Genomic DNA, 12,835 nt, shown 5'->3' with positions numbered 1-12,835 from the left:
CCTGTCAGAGGACAGGGAGTCTCAAAGTACCAAGTGGCTCTTACAAGGCAACGCTTCTATATGTATTATGAGTGAAAGACCTTTCACCAACATAGAAAAGAACTGAATGACTGGGATTAGCCAGGCCAGAGACAACACTGAGCAAAAATATTCACATAATTTCCTCAGATCTTCATTTCACTTTGTATCGAGAGACCCAGTCCAATTTTTACAAGTCCAAGTCATAGCCTGAAGTCTTTGGGGGATTTCTGATGCTGCCTACTCAAGACAAGGGCTAAAAAGCAAAAATTCAATTTGCCTCAGGTCACTCAAACTCTCTGCTTTCTTCCTGTGCAGGCAGCAAGCCCTTTAAGATTTTCTGAATTTTGCTTTTCACATCAGCATGATTCTTTTTTTGGAATAATTTTTTATTAATAACTTTTTTTTTCTATTGCCTACAATTCTTAGCCTATTGGTCCCCCTTCACCCTTCCAGGGAGCCATGCTGTATGGCAAGTGCAATGTGATGGATCATAGCACCAGATCTGGAGAAAAGAAGAGGTCGGTTCAAATCTATCTCAGTTATTTTATTAGCTGTGTGGCCCTAGACAAGTCACTTAATCACTAAGTGATTGAGTTTCCTCATCCGTAAAAAAGAGAGCTTAACTTCTAAGACACCTTCCAATGCTAAATATAGGATCCTATGAATAAAAAAGGGGACAAAAAGAAGAATTTAGCAAAAGTAGACACAGATAGGAAAATATCAGCCTTTAGTGAGAAAGCTGGTGAAGTGGAAGGGACTGGAACTGAGATGGTTATCTGCTCCCTGCTGCTCTAGGAAGCCTAGAAGAGCTGCTAGCACAGTCTCCATCTGGATAGCCCAAACCAACTTAAGTCAAGTCATCTGCCCAAGGCCATGTGGTCAGTCACAAACAATTTCCTTTCTGGAGGCTCAGACATGAGAATTACTGTCCTTAAAGTTGAAACAGTTGTAATCAGTTACGGAACCACATATTTCCATGGCAGTCAAACACTTCAGTTATTATTTGGGTGGAGACTTCTAATATGGTAGACATCTGGGAGAAACCTGGCTGCCATTTTTTTTTCTCCCTAAGTTCAATGGATATTTGATTTTCTTGCACAGACTGCTTTGTTCTTGCATCCCCAAAACAGTTAACGCTGAATTCATCAGACCGAGACACAGACTTAACCAAAGGAATTGAGATTAAATTACCTCAGCTTCTCATACTTTATCTTAAACTCAACAGGGTTTGGAAAGATTATTTTTCCTCAAAAAAAAAAAAAACAAAAGCAAAACAAAAAACCCAGACCAACAAAACACCAGTTACCCAAGGAAGCTTCCTGAGGACAGATGGGAGAGAATTTTCTGATTTCCAAAGACTTTTAAAGGTCACCCGGGTTGCTGGGTACAAGTGCTTCTGAACAAACATATCCAGGGGTCTAGTAGAGTCCAAATATGGAAGAACATTTAGGAGATTTTCACTTTCCTTCCAGGGTTTCAGTGGTTTTACAACTTAGCTGTAAAATTTCACTTGAGAGCCTCAGAAAGAAAGCACTCTCAGCTTTGTTCACTTATTTATGTTACAAAATCCAAAGAGAAATTGGTTTGGCAGTTTATGAGACCCTGCACGAGGAAAATTAAACACTTAGTGGTGGGAGGCACTTTAAAATGACCTATGCAGCTTAAAATATTTCTAAAATAACACCATACTGTAGGCTAGACAATGCACTAAATTTTATACTTTTGTAATTGGCTTTTGGTATTCATTTCCCCGCTTTGAAATGGGTTTAGAACTGGTGTTTTTAATAATAATAATAATAAAAAACTCCCAGGAATGTGCACCCTCCTAACTTTCCCTAGCAATTTTTTCCCTTATATAATTCTGTTAATATACTGGATAGTGCTGTTGTATTTTACAATATGTATATATTTAGCAATGCAATTATGCAAATTCCACAGCATTTATAATTATAAATATCTGTTAAGAATAGTTCTTTACATCTCAAGCCTGCAATAATCTCTTTAGAATCCTGGTCTCTAAGGTACAGATCGGATTCATTCCAGAATTCTGGGTGGAGTGCACAATTTACATTTTGCAGACTTCCTGTTGGGGTAAAGGTACCTGTCAGCCCAGATGACCAGTCTCAATAAGGCAACTCAATCCCTTGAGTAAGACAGAGAAATGGAACCAGTTGCATGATTGTGTTCCCTATTTGCCCATTCTTCACATCATTTCCTTGCCTCTCTAGGTGATGGGGGGGAGACAGGTGACAACGATGATAAAAATGCCCAGTGTGACCAGTGATATTGGACTGCTTCAGAGAACCACAGTCTCACTGCTACTTAACTGAGAAATTTTAGCCATTCATTCTGAAATCTCTCAATTAAGAGCTGAGGCTGTTGGGTTGGGGTAGGGAGAATGATTCTCTCTTCCCAAAAGGGGCATCATTCTTTCCTACTTCAAATCACTAGCTATTTTTCTGCAAGACGTATTATTCAAAACTAAATCAAAAATGGAAGCTATGACTTCATCAGTGTAGGGAGCTCCTAGTGCTGACAGGCATCTGCTCAATTTCACGCCGTGAGAGGATCAGTGATTTGTTCAGGGTCGCCCTCAAGATGTGCCAGAAGCAAGACCAAAACTTCTGTAGAGGTCATCTATCTCTCCACTTCACAATGGCATCATCAAAAATAATCAATAGAAAGTACGAGATCCCAGGACCACAGAGGGGCAACTGAAGGGGGCCTTATGGATCACCTAGTCCAACTCCCTCATTCTATAGATGAAGAGATACCCAAAGATCTGAGGCAGCTTGGCCGGTGTTATTAATGTTAAGTGACAGAGGCAGTATTTGAACTCAGGTCCTCTGACTCCAAATTCAATACTCTTGCCATTTCACAAGGAGCCATCTTGGCAAAGTGAAACACGGGTTGGTCCTGGAGTCAGACAGAAGAACCGGCCTCTTTGACTGTCTTGGGCAGTTATTGCCCATACTCTCTATGGTAAATCCCAATCTCCTTGGCCCTTCATTTCTTCATGTAAAGTAAGGGGGATGGAGGCCCTCTGAGGTCTCTCCCAGTTCCATTTGTAGAATACCATGATCTTGTAATTACAGTAGCAATACATTTTAGACAAATAAAAATTCTGTAGTAAGTCTTCCCATGTTTTTGGCTCTGAATGTCTTTTTTTAAGCAGAAAATTTTGGGGGAGGTGTCAAATTATTTTTTTTACATGATAGAATGGCCAATTTTTTTTTTTTACATGACAAAACTTCTGAGGTTTGTGGAAAATGGAAAATTTGAGGTTGAGAAAGTCTTTCAAATACAGAAACTGAAAGCTTTTAGGGAACGTCGATGATGTTATTAAAAATTCCCTGAGAGTTATTTAAAATGGTGAGCTGTGGAAATGCTTCACCCTTCTCAGCAGAGCTCCCATACTTCACCCTGATGTCCAAGACGTGTGTTTTAGTCTATTTCTCTAATCATAGGATTCTGTACTAATGATCTGCCACAGGACTCCCAACCACTCTTAGAAGTCAAGAGAAATTTTGAGAAATAAAAACAGTTCATCTGATAAGATGTTATTTAGGATTTACAACATGCTCTCCTTGCAGCTACGAGAGGGAGGTAGTATCTTCTCTTGCGGATGAAGAAACTAAGAAAGAGAAGATTAGGGACTTGTCTAGAGTCACATGGTAAGTGTGGGAGCTGGGATTCAAATGCAGGGTTCTTTTCATCCTCACCCTCACCCTCAAGCTTCCCCAGCTCATGTCTTTCCCTTTGCCCTAGCAAAATTTTTAGAATAGTTACATAATATTTATAAATATGTCATCTTTGCTCTCTCTGTTCAGTCCTCTCCTAAGTAGTCAGTGTATTGTAATTTAGACCCTGTTTGTTGTGTGTGTAAAAACCCTAAACCCTAAGATAGGAGTTCTTAACCTGGGATTGGTGAACTTGTTGTGAAAGGTATTTTGATGACTACATATTATTCTAACTGGCTTCCTTTGTAATCCTATACATTTTATTTCTCTGGATTTAAAAATCTTGCTCTAAGAAGGGGTACGCAGTTTTCACCGAAGGGGTCCATGACACAAAAAAAGGCAGAGAACTCTTGCCTCAGGACCTTATCCTGGATTCTGATTGAAATAGCAAGCTCAAATACCATCTTGGAAATTCCTCATCTTTTTTCTAGACAAATGAGCCACATGCCACAACAACTTCATCTATAAGAAGCTTCAGTCCTTCGGGATTCATGGTACTTTTTCCCATTTTTTTCTCCACTCTTCTGGAATCCTCCAACATTAGGTATTTCTCTTGCAAAGCCAGATGGGTCTTCCTTTCACCAGTCATCCATCAGTGAGAGGTACTGTTTATTACCAGTGTAAAAGATGATTATGTATGTCATTTGTCATTCACAATCTGAGTCTTCTTTTCCCAAAGTTGTGAAACAGCACAGAGATAGTGGGGAGCTGCCTGTTACCTGGCCCTGCTTGACTCAATATTCTTTCTTTTATTTCTATTGTTTTTGAATCTTTGAGTGAAAATGAGCAAAATGCATCATCTCTTATTGGCTCAGTTTCCTCCTCAAGATTTTTAAAATGATTACTAAGGTAGCATCCTTCTACCAAAATTAAGACTGGAACAACTACAATGATTCATCTAAGTCTGAGGTTTGGGGTCAAGAGGACCCTGAGTTCAAAACCTGGCTTTGCTATGTACCATTTATCTATCTAGATACCTGCAAGGCCTCAGTATTCTCATCTGCAAAATAAGGGGAATGGACTAAAGGCCATTTAAAAACCTGCTGGTTTTAAATTTATGATCCTATAGTCTATCAAAATCAATCTATTTTTAAAATTTCTGACTGGACTAACAATAATTTCATTGGTATAAGAAGCTCCAGGGGAAGCTCCCATGTCAACACTGATCAATATAGAGTTTCCTAGTGACATAACCAAGAGGCACACAGCCAGTATGTATCAGAGTGTGACTTGAACCCAGGTCTTCCTGAGTCTTTGCCCAGTTCTCTTTCCATTCCACCATACTGCTTCTAAAAGATCTTTATTACAGCTGTTGTTTTTTTTTTTTTTTGAGGTTTTAAATATGTAGTTTGGGAGACTCTAGCCCAGTACCTAAGTTGAAGAGAATATCAAACACAAATCCAAACCAAATTGTTCCCATTCAGTGGACTCATTTCGCTGATTTCAGCACCATTCCATAATGAGTACTTAAAACAGAAACATTCTGTTTTCATGCAAATTTGTGTTTTACACCCAAGAAGATAGACAGTGACACATTTTTTCCATTTCCTCAAACCATATGAGAAAAAAAGAGAGAATTCTATAATGGACAAAACAGAAATCATAGTCTCAGAAAGTCTCTCTGCCAAGATACAATACACTCGTCTCCATATTTTGATGTGTCATCATCTCCTGGTGATAACAGCCATCAGAAGGTCATTCTTTAGTTAATCATGAAATTTCCCCAAACAACTGAAATAACTAATAACAAATGGAAAACATTCAGTTAGAAGAGATCTCTGCCTAGCTCAACATTTTGGGCATACATTGCCCTAAAGGTTCACATTCCTGTTCCAGGAGCAGGTTTACAAAATTAGCATGTACACATCTCTCATGGCTCCTTATACCCACCACCTTGTATCTTCCCCATGCTTACCTTGTCTCCTTGTCTTTGGGTGATGTCATGGTGCTATAACCAAAAATTTGCTTCTCTGTCAGTGGTGGGCCCATGTCCACCATGCCTGTTAATACAGGAGGGTTCCGTGGTTTTTCTATATATAATGTGGTTCCCAGATCCTTTTTAAATGACTGGCGGCTGGGAGAGGCCCGATCCGGCTGCATGGCATGAGGTGGTATGTGGGCATTATGATGGGGGAGCATATCAATCATTCTGATGTCACTAACTCGATGGGGAGAGGCTGGTGGTGTTTTTGAGCCCAATGTAGGCAAATGGCTATCTGGATACTTCCTTGGTTTCTGTCTGTACAGTGACTGCTCCAAATGCATTTCAGCTTGTAGAGAGGGGTTACAGTAAGCACTTGCAGATCGAATTGCTGTGCGGTGATAGGCAATGACATGATCTGGAACATCAAGGGGATGTCCGCCATGTGAAGAAGCTATGCTCATTCGTCCCTCATGAAAAAGGAATGGGTCAGCATATAAACCTTCATTTCTGAACAGGGCAATGCTCTTGCCGCTTAGGTCTTCATCTGGTTTTACATCTCTTCTTTCCAAAATCGCGCTTGGGCTTGGGGAGATGGATCTTGAAACTGGCATGCTGGAGAGCCTGTCTCTGGGAATAGTAGCATTGCCCGGAACAACCATTGTGCGAGCACCCCCGTATGGGATTCTGGATGGAGAAGGAGGCATAGAGTGTGGTATGGGAGTAGAGGGTGGTGAATTTGGAATTGCATGGGGTGGAAGAGCTGTGGATCCTGGGCGAGAGGCACCAGTGCCTTCTCCTCTTGCATAAGCAATTTCCCTCTGCATCTGAAAAGAGACAAAATAAGGACATTCTTTTACATTCATCTCTATAGATGTTTCATGCCTTGGTACCATATTGTTCTAGCGTCGCTTGATAGTCTATAGAAAAAGGTCTCTTAATTAATTAAATCTAGATGTCTTAGCTTCTCAGATCATTTGGCAAAACTGAGATTGAACCATGTCCAAAATGATAACAGTTTCCAGTATCTGGTCTAATGCATTCTGATGTGCTACACTTTAATGCAGCTGGGAAAAGATTGGTATGGAAAGTCTTTCCACTGGGAAAGAATAGCCACACCATTTCATCCTGAGGAATTATTGTTCCTATGCTTCCATATTCTTTAGAATGTTGTTGGAGGCCTTCCTCTTGATCTTTGTGTAGGTATCCAGCTGGTATATCTCCCATATACTACCTGACCAGACCACTTTCTTTGGCAATTAGGCATTTCCTGAAGGATCTCTAATGCCACTACTGTAACAAGATGGTGTTCAAGTCTCTCTGGGCGAAGGGCTACTGAGCAACTTACATCATGCTATTCCCTCACTGTTTTTAAGGGCCACCCAATTCTGGTGCATTAGCACTGGAAAAAATGTTATGTGATGTTTCTCTGACCCAAAAACTACTAAGGGAAAGGAGGAATAAAGAGAAAAATCAGGATAAAAGTTTGTAATCATCCATTATCATTCACAAAAGCCTGTTAGTGATCTACATTAACTGATAGAAAAAGGGGCCTTTTTCAACTCCCAGAGAAAGAAATGTAATAAAAATATACTAAAATATCAGCCTCTCAAGCTTAAGGACCATGTACAACCATTTCTGTATGTTTCCCCAAAGGGCTAGCACAGTGTTAAGTACATAATAGGCATATCACAAATATTGTTGCCTGATTATCTGATGAATGGAAAGATACATCAGAAAAAAATCAAATCAATTGATAAATTAACAAGTTGATTTTTTTTTCAAAGTGGAAGCAAAATGTGGCCCCTGCTTTCAAAAAGATTACATATAACTGGAGGGAAATAGGGACCCTCTCAGGCCCTAACTATTAACTATGCTTTCAGAAGGGGAAAGGGATGAAGGATTTGGTTCATAAGAAGAGGAGGAAAATAAATCATAACCACAACCCACTGTGTGGTTTACCAAGGAGGAGAATATAAAGTACAAAGTCATCCAGAAAAAGAACATTCGATACTTTCCATTTTGGGCCAAACACAGAAGTTGGGAAAGGCCACTGGAGACTCTTTGATTGGATCTGATAATTAAAAGCAGGAGCTGTCATAACCTTTCTGGGCCACCTTAAGTTCTTTCTCAACTGATGGCCTGCTTTAGGATACCACAGGAGTTCACCATATCCTCAGAGTCCAAGGAAGAGGGTGTAATCAAGGGGAGAGACAGGGGCAATCAAAGGGACAGGAAGTGAGAAGGGTAGCTATTAGAATACAATTGGAATCCACAGAGGAAGAAAGGAAAGAAAAATAGAGGGAAGAAAAAAAGTCTGAGGATCCAATAAACATATCCCAATACATTAAACATGTATGAAGCACCTACTGTGTGCCAATACATTAAATATGTATAAAGTACCTACTTTGTGAAAGGTGTTGTGCTAAGTACTGGGGATACAGTTAATAAAAAGAAAGACAGTCTCTGCTTTCAAGAAAATGAGAAACTAACGGGGAAGATAGCACAGAAAAAAGGCAGCAGGAAAGGGGAGAAAGGTGGGGACATGGAGGGGAAGGGAGCTGAAAACCGGCGGAAGAGCAGACACAAAGTGAAGTGAGCTGAGAGCTCAGTTTCTGGACATGTTCCTTTTCATCCAAATGTCTAAAAGCTTCTTGGCTTCCTTGACTTCTTTCAAGGCTCAGCTGAAACCTCATCTTCTATAAGAAGCTTTTCCCAATCCTCCTTAATTCTTGCTAACACCTTTCCTTTGAGACCATCTCAATTTTATCTTGTATATATTTGTTTACACACTGTTGTTTGCTTGGTGTCTCCCCCAGTAGACTGTCAAGTCCTGGAAGGAAGGGACTGTTTTGTCTTTCTTTGTATCCCTGGCACTTAGCACTCAGCATCTGGCACATAGTAGGTGCCCCATTAATGCTATTGATTTGACTATCAACATCACAGGGCTGTTGTGAGCAAAACCCATAGTAAAAACAACTTCTTGGAACCCTAGTTTCCTCATCTGTAAAATAAAAGATTTGGTCTAGATAATATCTGATGTTCATAAAGTAAGGTCAAAGCAAAGTGTTACTTTGCTTCTAGTTCAAGGGTACAAAAAAGCTTCCAGATTAAAATATCTTGGGGATACCACCTTATAGCCATCAAATTGGCAAAGACTGTTAAAAGTGACTCAGTGCAATGGTGGGGAGATCTTAAGAAAATCGACACTACTGATGGAACTTCTTTGGCAAGAAGTCTGGTACTCGATTACTAGAAAAAGTGCCAACCTAGGATTCAGGAAAACTTAGGGTTAAGTCTCTCCTACACACAGCTGTGTGACACTGGGCAGTGAAACTTTCAATGCCCCAAGAAACCAAGGTTATATGCTACAGAGACTAGTCTCTCCATCTGCACTGGAAGTTTCACTAGTGAAATCACTGATCTAGAAACAACCTTTGCCCCCTGAAAAATTAAAATTAAATTAAGAAGGAATAAAACAATAAGTGATAAAGTTGTTCATACCAGGTGATCCTGTGATCTCACTACTAGGACCCTCAAGATCTTATGGGAAAGAAAAAGATCTATATTTGCAAAAAGAGGCACAGAAACTTTATTCCGAATAGGAAAAAAATAAAACAAAACTGAGAATGACCCACATGTCCATTGACTGGGGAACAGTAGAACAAGTAGGGTATGTCATGGAGGATTACCACTCCCATGGCAATATATGGAATGTATATATATATATATATATATATATATATATATATATATATATATATACAGAGAGAGAGAGAGAGAGAATGAGAATATATAATATGGAGAATATAAATATAGAAAAACTGATGAAAAAGTAAGAAAGAAATATCAGAACAATAAACACCTTGACTGTGACAAAAACAAAACCTGGAGAAATCACACAAAAGGAAAAAATCAGAATGGCACACAAAAACAAAAAGAAATTTTCAAGATCATTCAGTTACAGTTAATATACACATTTTTAAACAAATTGTAAATAAGTTAGAGCTTATGGTTTTACGGCAGGCAGTATGGCCAGAGTCCTGGGTTTTGTAATCAGAGAAGCTGGGTTCTAATCCCAATGGTGCCCCTTACTGCCTGTGTCTAACTTTGGGCAACCTCTCTAAGACTAGGTCTTCTGATCTTTTTTATTTTTATTTATTTGAGGCAATCAGGGTTAAGTGACTTGCCCAGGGTCACACAGCTACTTGTCCAAGGCCAGGTTTGATTGAACTCAGGTCCTCCTGACTCCAGGGCTGGTTCTCTATTTACTGTGCCATCTAGCTGCCCCTCTCCTGATCTTAAAATGGCCTCTAAGATCTCTTCCAACTTGAAATAGACAATCTATGTATGTAAATTTTTATACCATTAATTTCTGTTGATTTACTAGACTTAGAACAATACTTCCTCCTTTCTTTCCTTCTTTCTTTCTTTCTTTCTTTTCCTTCTAAAATTAGCTTCTCAGAAATCTACAGAGCAGCATCAGGAACTGGGACTGAAGGGTTAACACAGTGCCTATGACACCTGTAAACTAACAGCCAGAGAGAGCTTTGTTAGCTTTTGTTTTGACAGCTGCCAACCACTCCAGCCTGCAGGTTCACCTCATCCTACCTTGCCTGCCTCTCTAAATTTAAAGGGCCTGCTGTTCAAATGTCCTCAAGGCTGGGATCCTCTGGTAGGGTTACATCCTTTAGGGCAGCCTAGATTAAGGTGCAAATGCCTTGGATAGGCGGTGTTTCAGGATCAGTCCCCTAACCTAGCTTTATTACTATACAATATTTGGGTAGAGACGTTGTCTCCTTTAGCTAACAATGGCATGGACTGCTAGGAAAGCACACGTTTTGACTTTTCAAATAGAAATTAAAATTGTTTGGAAACAAGAACTGTGTCTTTTAATTTTTCTGTCCCACACCCTTCAGCCCAGTCTACCCATGGCAAATAATTAAGACCATTGAAAGTAGCTAATTTTTTTTCTATTGGGGGCAAATAAAGTCCAATGAGTCCTCCGTTAAGTTGGGGATAGAGGGTGAAGGGGTGGTTTGCAGAGATCCAGGGGCACTATGAGGCCACCGTAGAGCAGTCTGTGTGGAGACTGAATAGGAGTTTATCCATTATGCAGACACAGAGAAGGAAGTAGATTCTAGTAGATTCCTATTTGAACTAATTATTCTGGTTAAAGGTGAGTTAAGCTCAGTTGTTTCTAGCTGCTGAAGGTATCAGAAGCCTTCACATTCTGATGCCTGAGTTTACATCTCCTCTCTCCTCAATCTACTGATGAGGCTGAACTGTAACCAAGTTTTGTTGCTTGACTAATTCCACGGCCATTCGAGCAGCTTGGAGTCAATCTTTAGAGACTAGAATGAACTAGAATCCTCACTCCTGCTGCGCTCTTGCCCTCAAAGTGGCTTGGAACCTCTAGGGAACGGACCCACATTACAAACGTGATCCTCCAGACCAGGTACTAACTTGATACTAGAGTGTGTGTGTATGTGTGCATGCATACACACAATGTACACATACATGCATGTATACACACATACACACATGTTCTATATGTGTGTTATAGGTATACATGAAGTCGCACACACACACACCCTCAAGGCACCTAACTATAGGCTATGCGGGCCTTCAATGCCAGGCCTGGGCCTAGGACATGAGCTGATGTTCACTGTTTCCCCATAATTAGTGTCTTTAGGGAGCACAGATAATGTACATACTAATACAGGCTGCAGAGACCTGACTTTGTTATGGCTCATCGCAGGGTGCCAGGGGATCTCTCTGTCTTTTCAACAGGCAGGCATCGATCCATTACAAATGCTCCACTCTCTCAGATTTGGCAAAATGGGAACAGTGCATAGAAAAGGCATCATCAGGCAGTTTCAATAAACAAAGTGGGGCTTAAGAGTTCACAAAATACAAATAAGACTGTCTCAGCCAACAGGCAATGTCTGGCCAACTTCACCATGTGGTACAGCAAATCTGGAAGATGAGGGGCTTTAAATAGAATTTCATTATGATCAGCTTGAAGAGGAAGCCCAACTTAGACTGGAAAGGTCTCCAAAGCACAGAGCTTGTTAATTTAATAGGTCTCCTTGGCTCTGTATGAATAGTTACTGTTGGCTACTTTGAATTTCCTCTTCACCAAGGATAGAGCTGTCGGGCAGTCCAAGTCAAGGGATTTGAGTTCAAATTCTGTCGCAGACACTTAACTAGCTGTATGATCCTGGGCAAATCTCTGTACTTCCTGACAGTCTCTGTTTCCTCATCTATGAAATGCTGTTGTGGAAAAAAAGGGCTTAGCAAAGTTTAAAACAGTTAAAGTTAAAGGTGAGTTTGTTGTTTTGAGAGTTGTTTCTTCCTTTTTTTGAGACTAGGTTCTTCTTCTCTTGCCTGAGCTGGAAGTATATCAAGTACTCATTCATGAGCCTGATCCCACTGCCAATCAAGCCTGGAAGTTTTGACCTGTTCTGTTTTGATCTGGGTCATTTTTCCACTCATTAGATAGTCTGGTCATGCCCTATACTTCTCTGCCCCCAGGGACTCACCATCCTGGTACCAGACACAGTAAAGATACCCACTTGTACACTGCCTCTCAGAACTCCCGAGCTCAAGCAATCCACCAGCTTCTTGCAGCACTGATTACAGGGGTGTGCCACCATATCCAGCTATCATCATTATTTAACCTCAGATTATCTTATGGTTTCTGGGCAGCTGACACCCAATTACAATTTACAATGAAGGCAAGGCTGAAAATAGGGCTGTCTTTTAGCGGGGCTGCAGGGAGGACAGCAATTGTGGAAGCTGGTAATGGTAGAGTTTTGTGGTTGTTTGGCCAGAGGCTGTAGACTTAATGAGATGACATATGTAAAACTCTGCCTTCAAATGTGCCTTAAAGCACTACAGGAGTGCCAACATCATTCTCATTTTCATCCTCATCAAAGCAAGAAGTATGCTCATTCAGCGGTTTCTCACTGCAACAGTGAACTAGTAAATAGGCAAGAGCATGGGGGAGCTGGGAGGCCATGATGAGAAATCTGGAAATGGCACAAAGCAATATCCTAACAAACTCAGTAGCAGCAGTGGTGCTCTGTGAGCTGCACCCATGATCTACTCTCCGGAAAGTATGACTATTGTAAGATCATGTCTCGAAGGG

At 40.5% G+C, this 12,835-nt stretch overlaps 1 protein-coding gene across 16 annotated transcripts in view; it reads right to left on the bottom strand.

The window, feature by feature from the left end:
• The window catches only part of KIAA1217 (KIAA1217 ortholog), a 564,412-nt gene that overhangs the window by 78,113 nt on the left and 473,464 nt on the right, over positions 1–12,835 (bottom strand). For all 16 annotated transcript variants that reach the window (XM_072651714.1, XM_072651715.1, XM_072651718.1 and 13 more), the window contains one exon: positions 5,677–6,509. In XM_072651714.1, coding sequence (XP_072507815.1) covers positions 5,677–6,509 — 833 coding nt within the window. The remainder of the gene's footprint in view (positions 1–5,676; positions 6,510–12,835) is intronic.

The sequence above is a fragment of the Notamacropus eugenii genome, chromosome 3 (assembly GCF_028372415.1).
Source record: "Notamacropus eugenii isolate mMacEug1 chromosome 3, mMacEug1.pri_v2, whole genome shotgun sequence".
In the NCBI taxonomy this organism is placed as follows: Eukaryota; Metazoa; Chordata; class Mammalia; order Diprotodontia; family Macropodidae; genus Notamacropus; species Notamacropus eugenii.
Note: the sequence above shows the minus strand (reverse complement) of the source record. Positions and strands in the feature narration are given on the sequence as shown.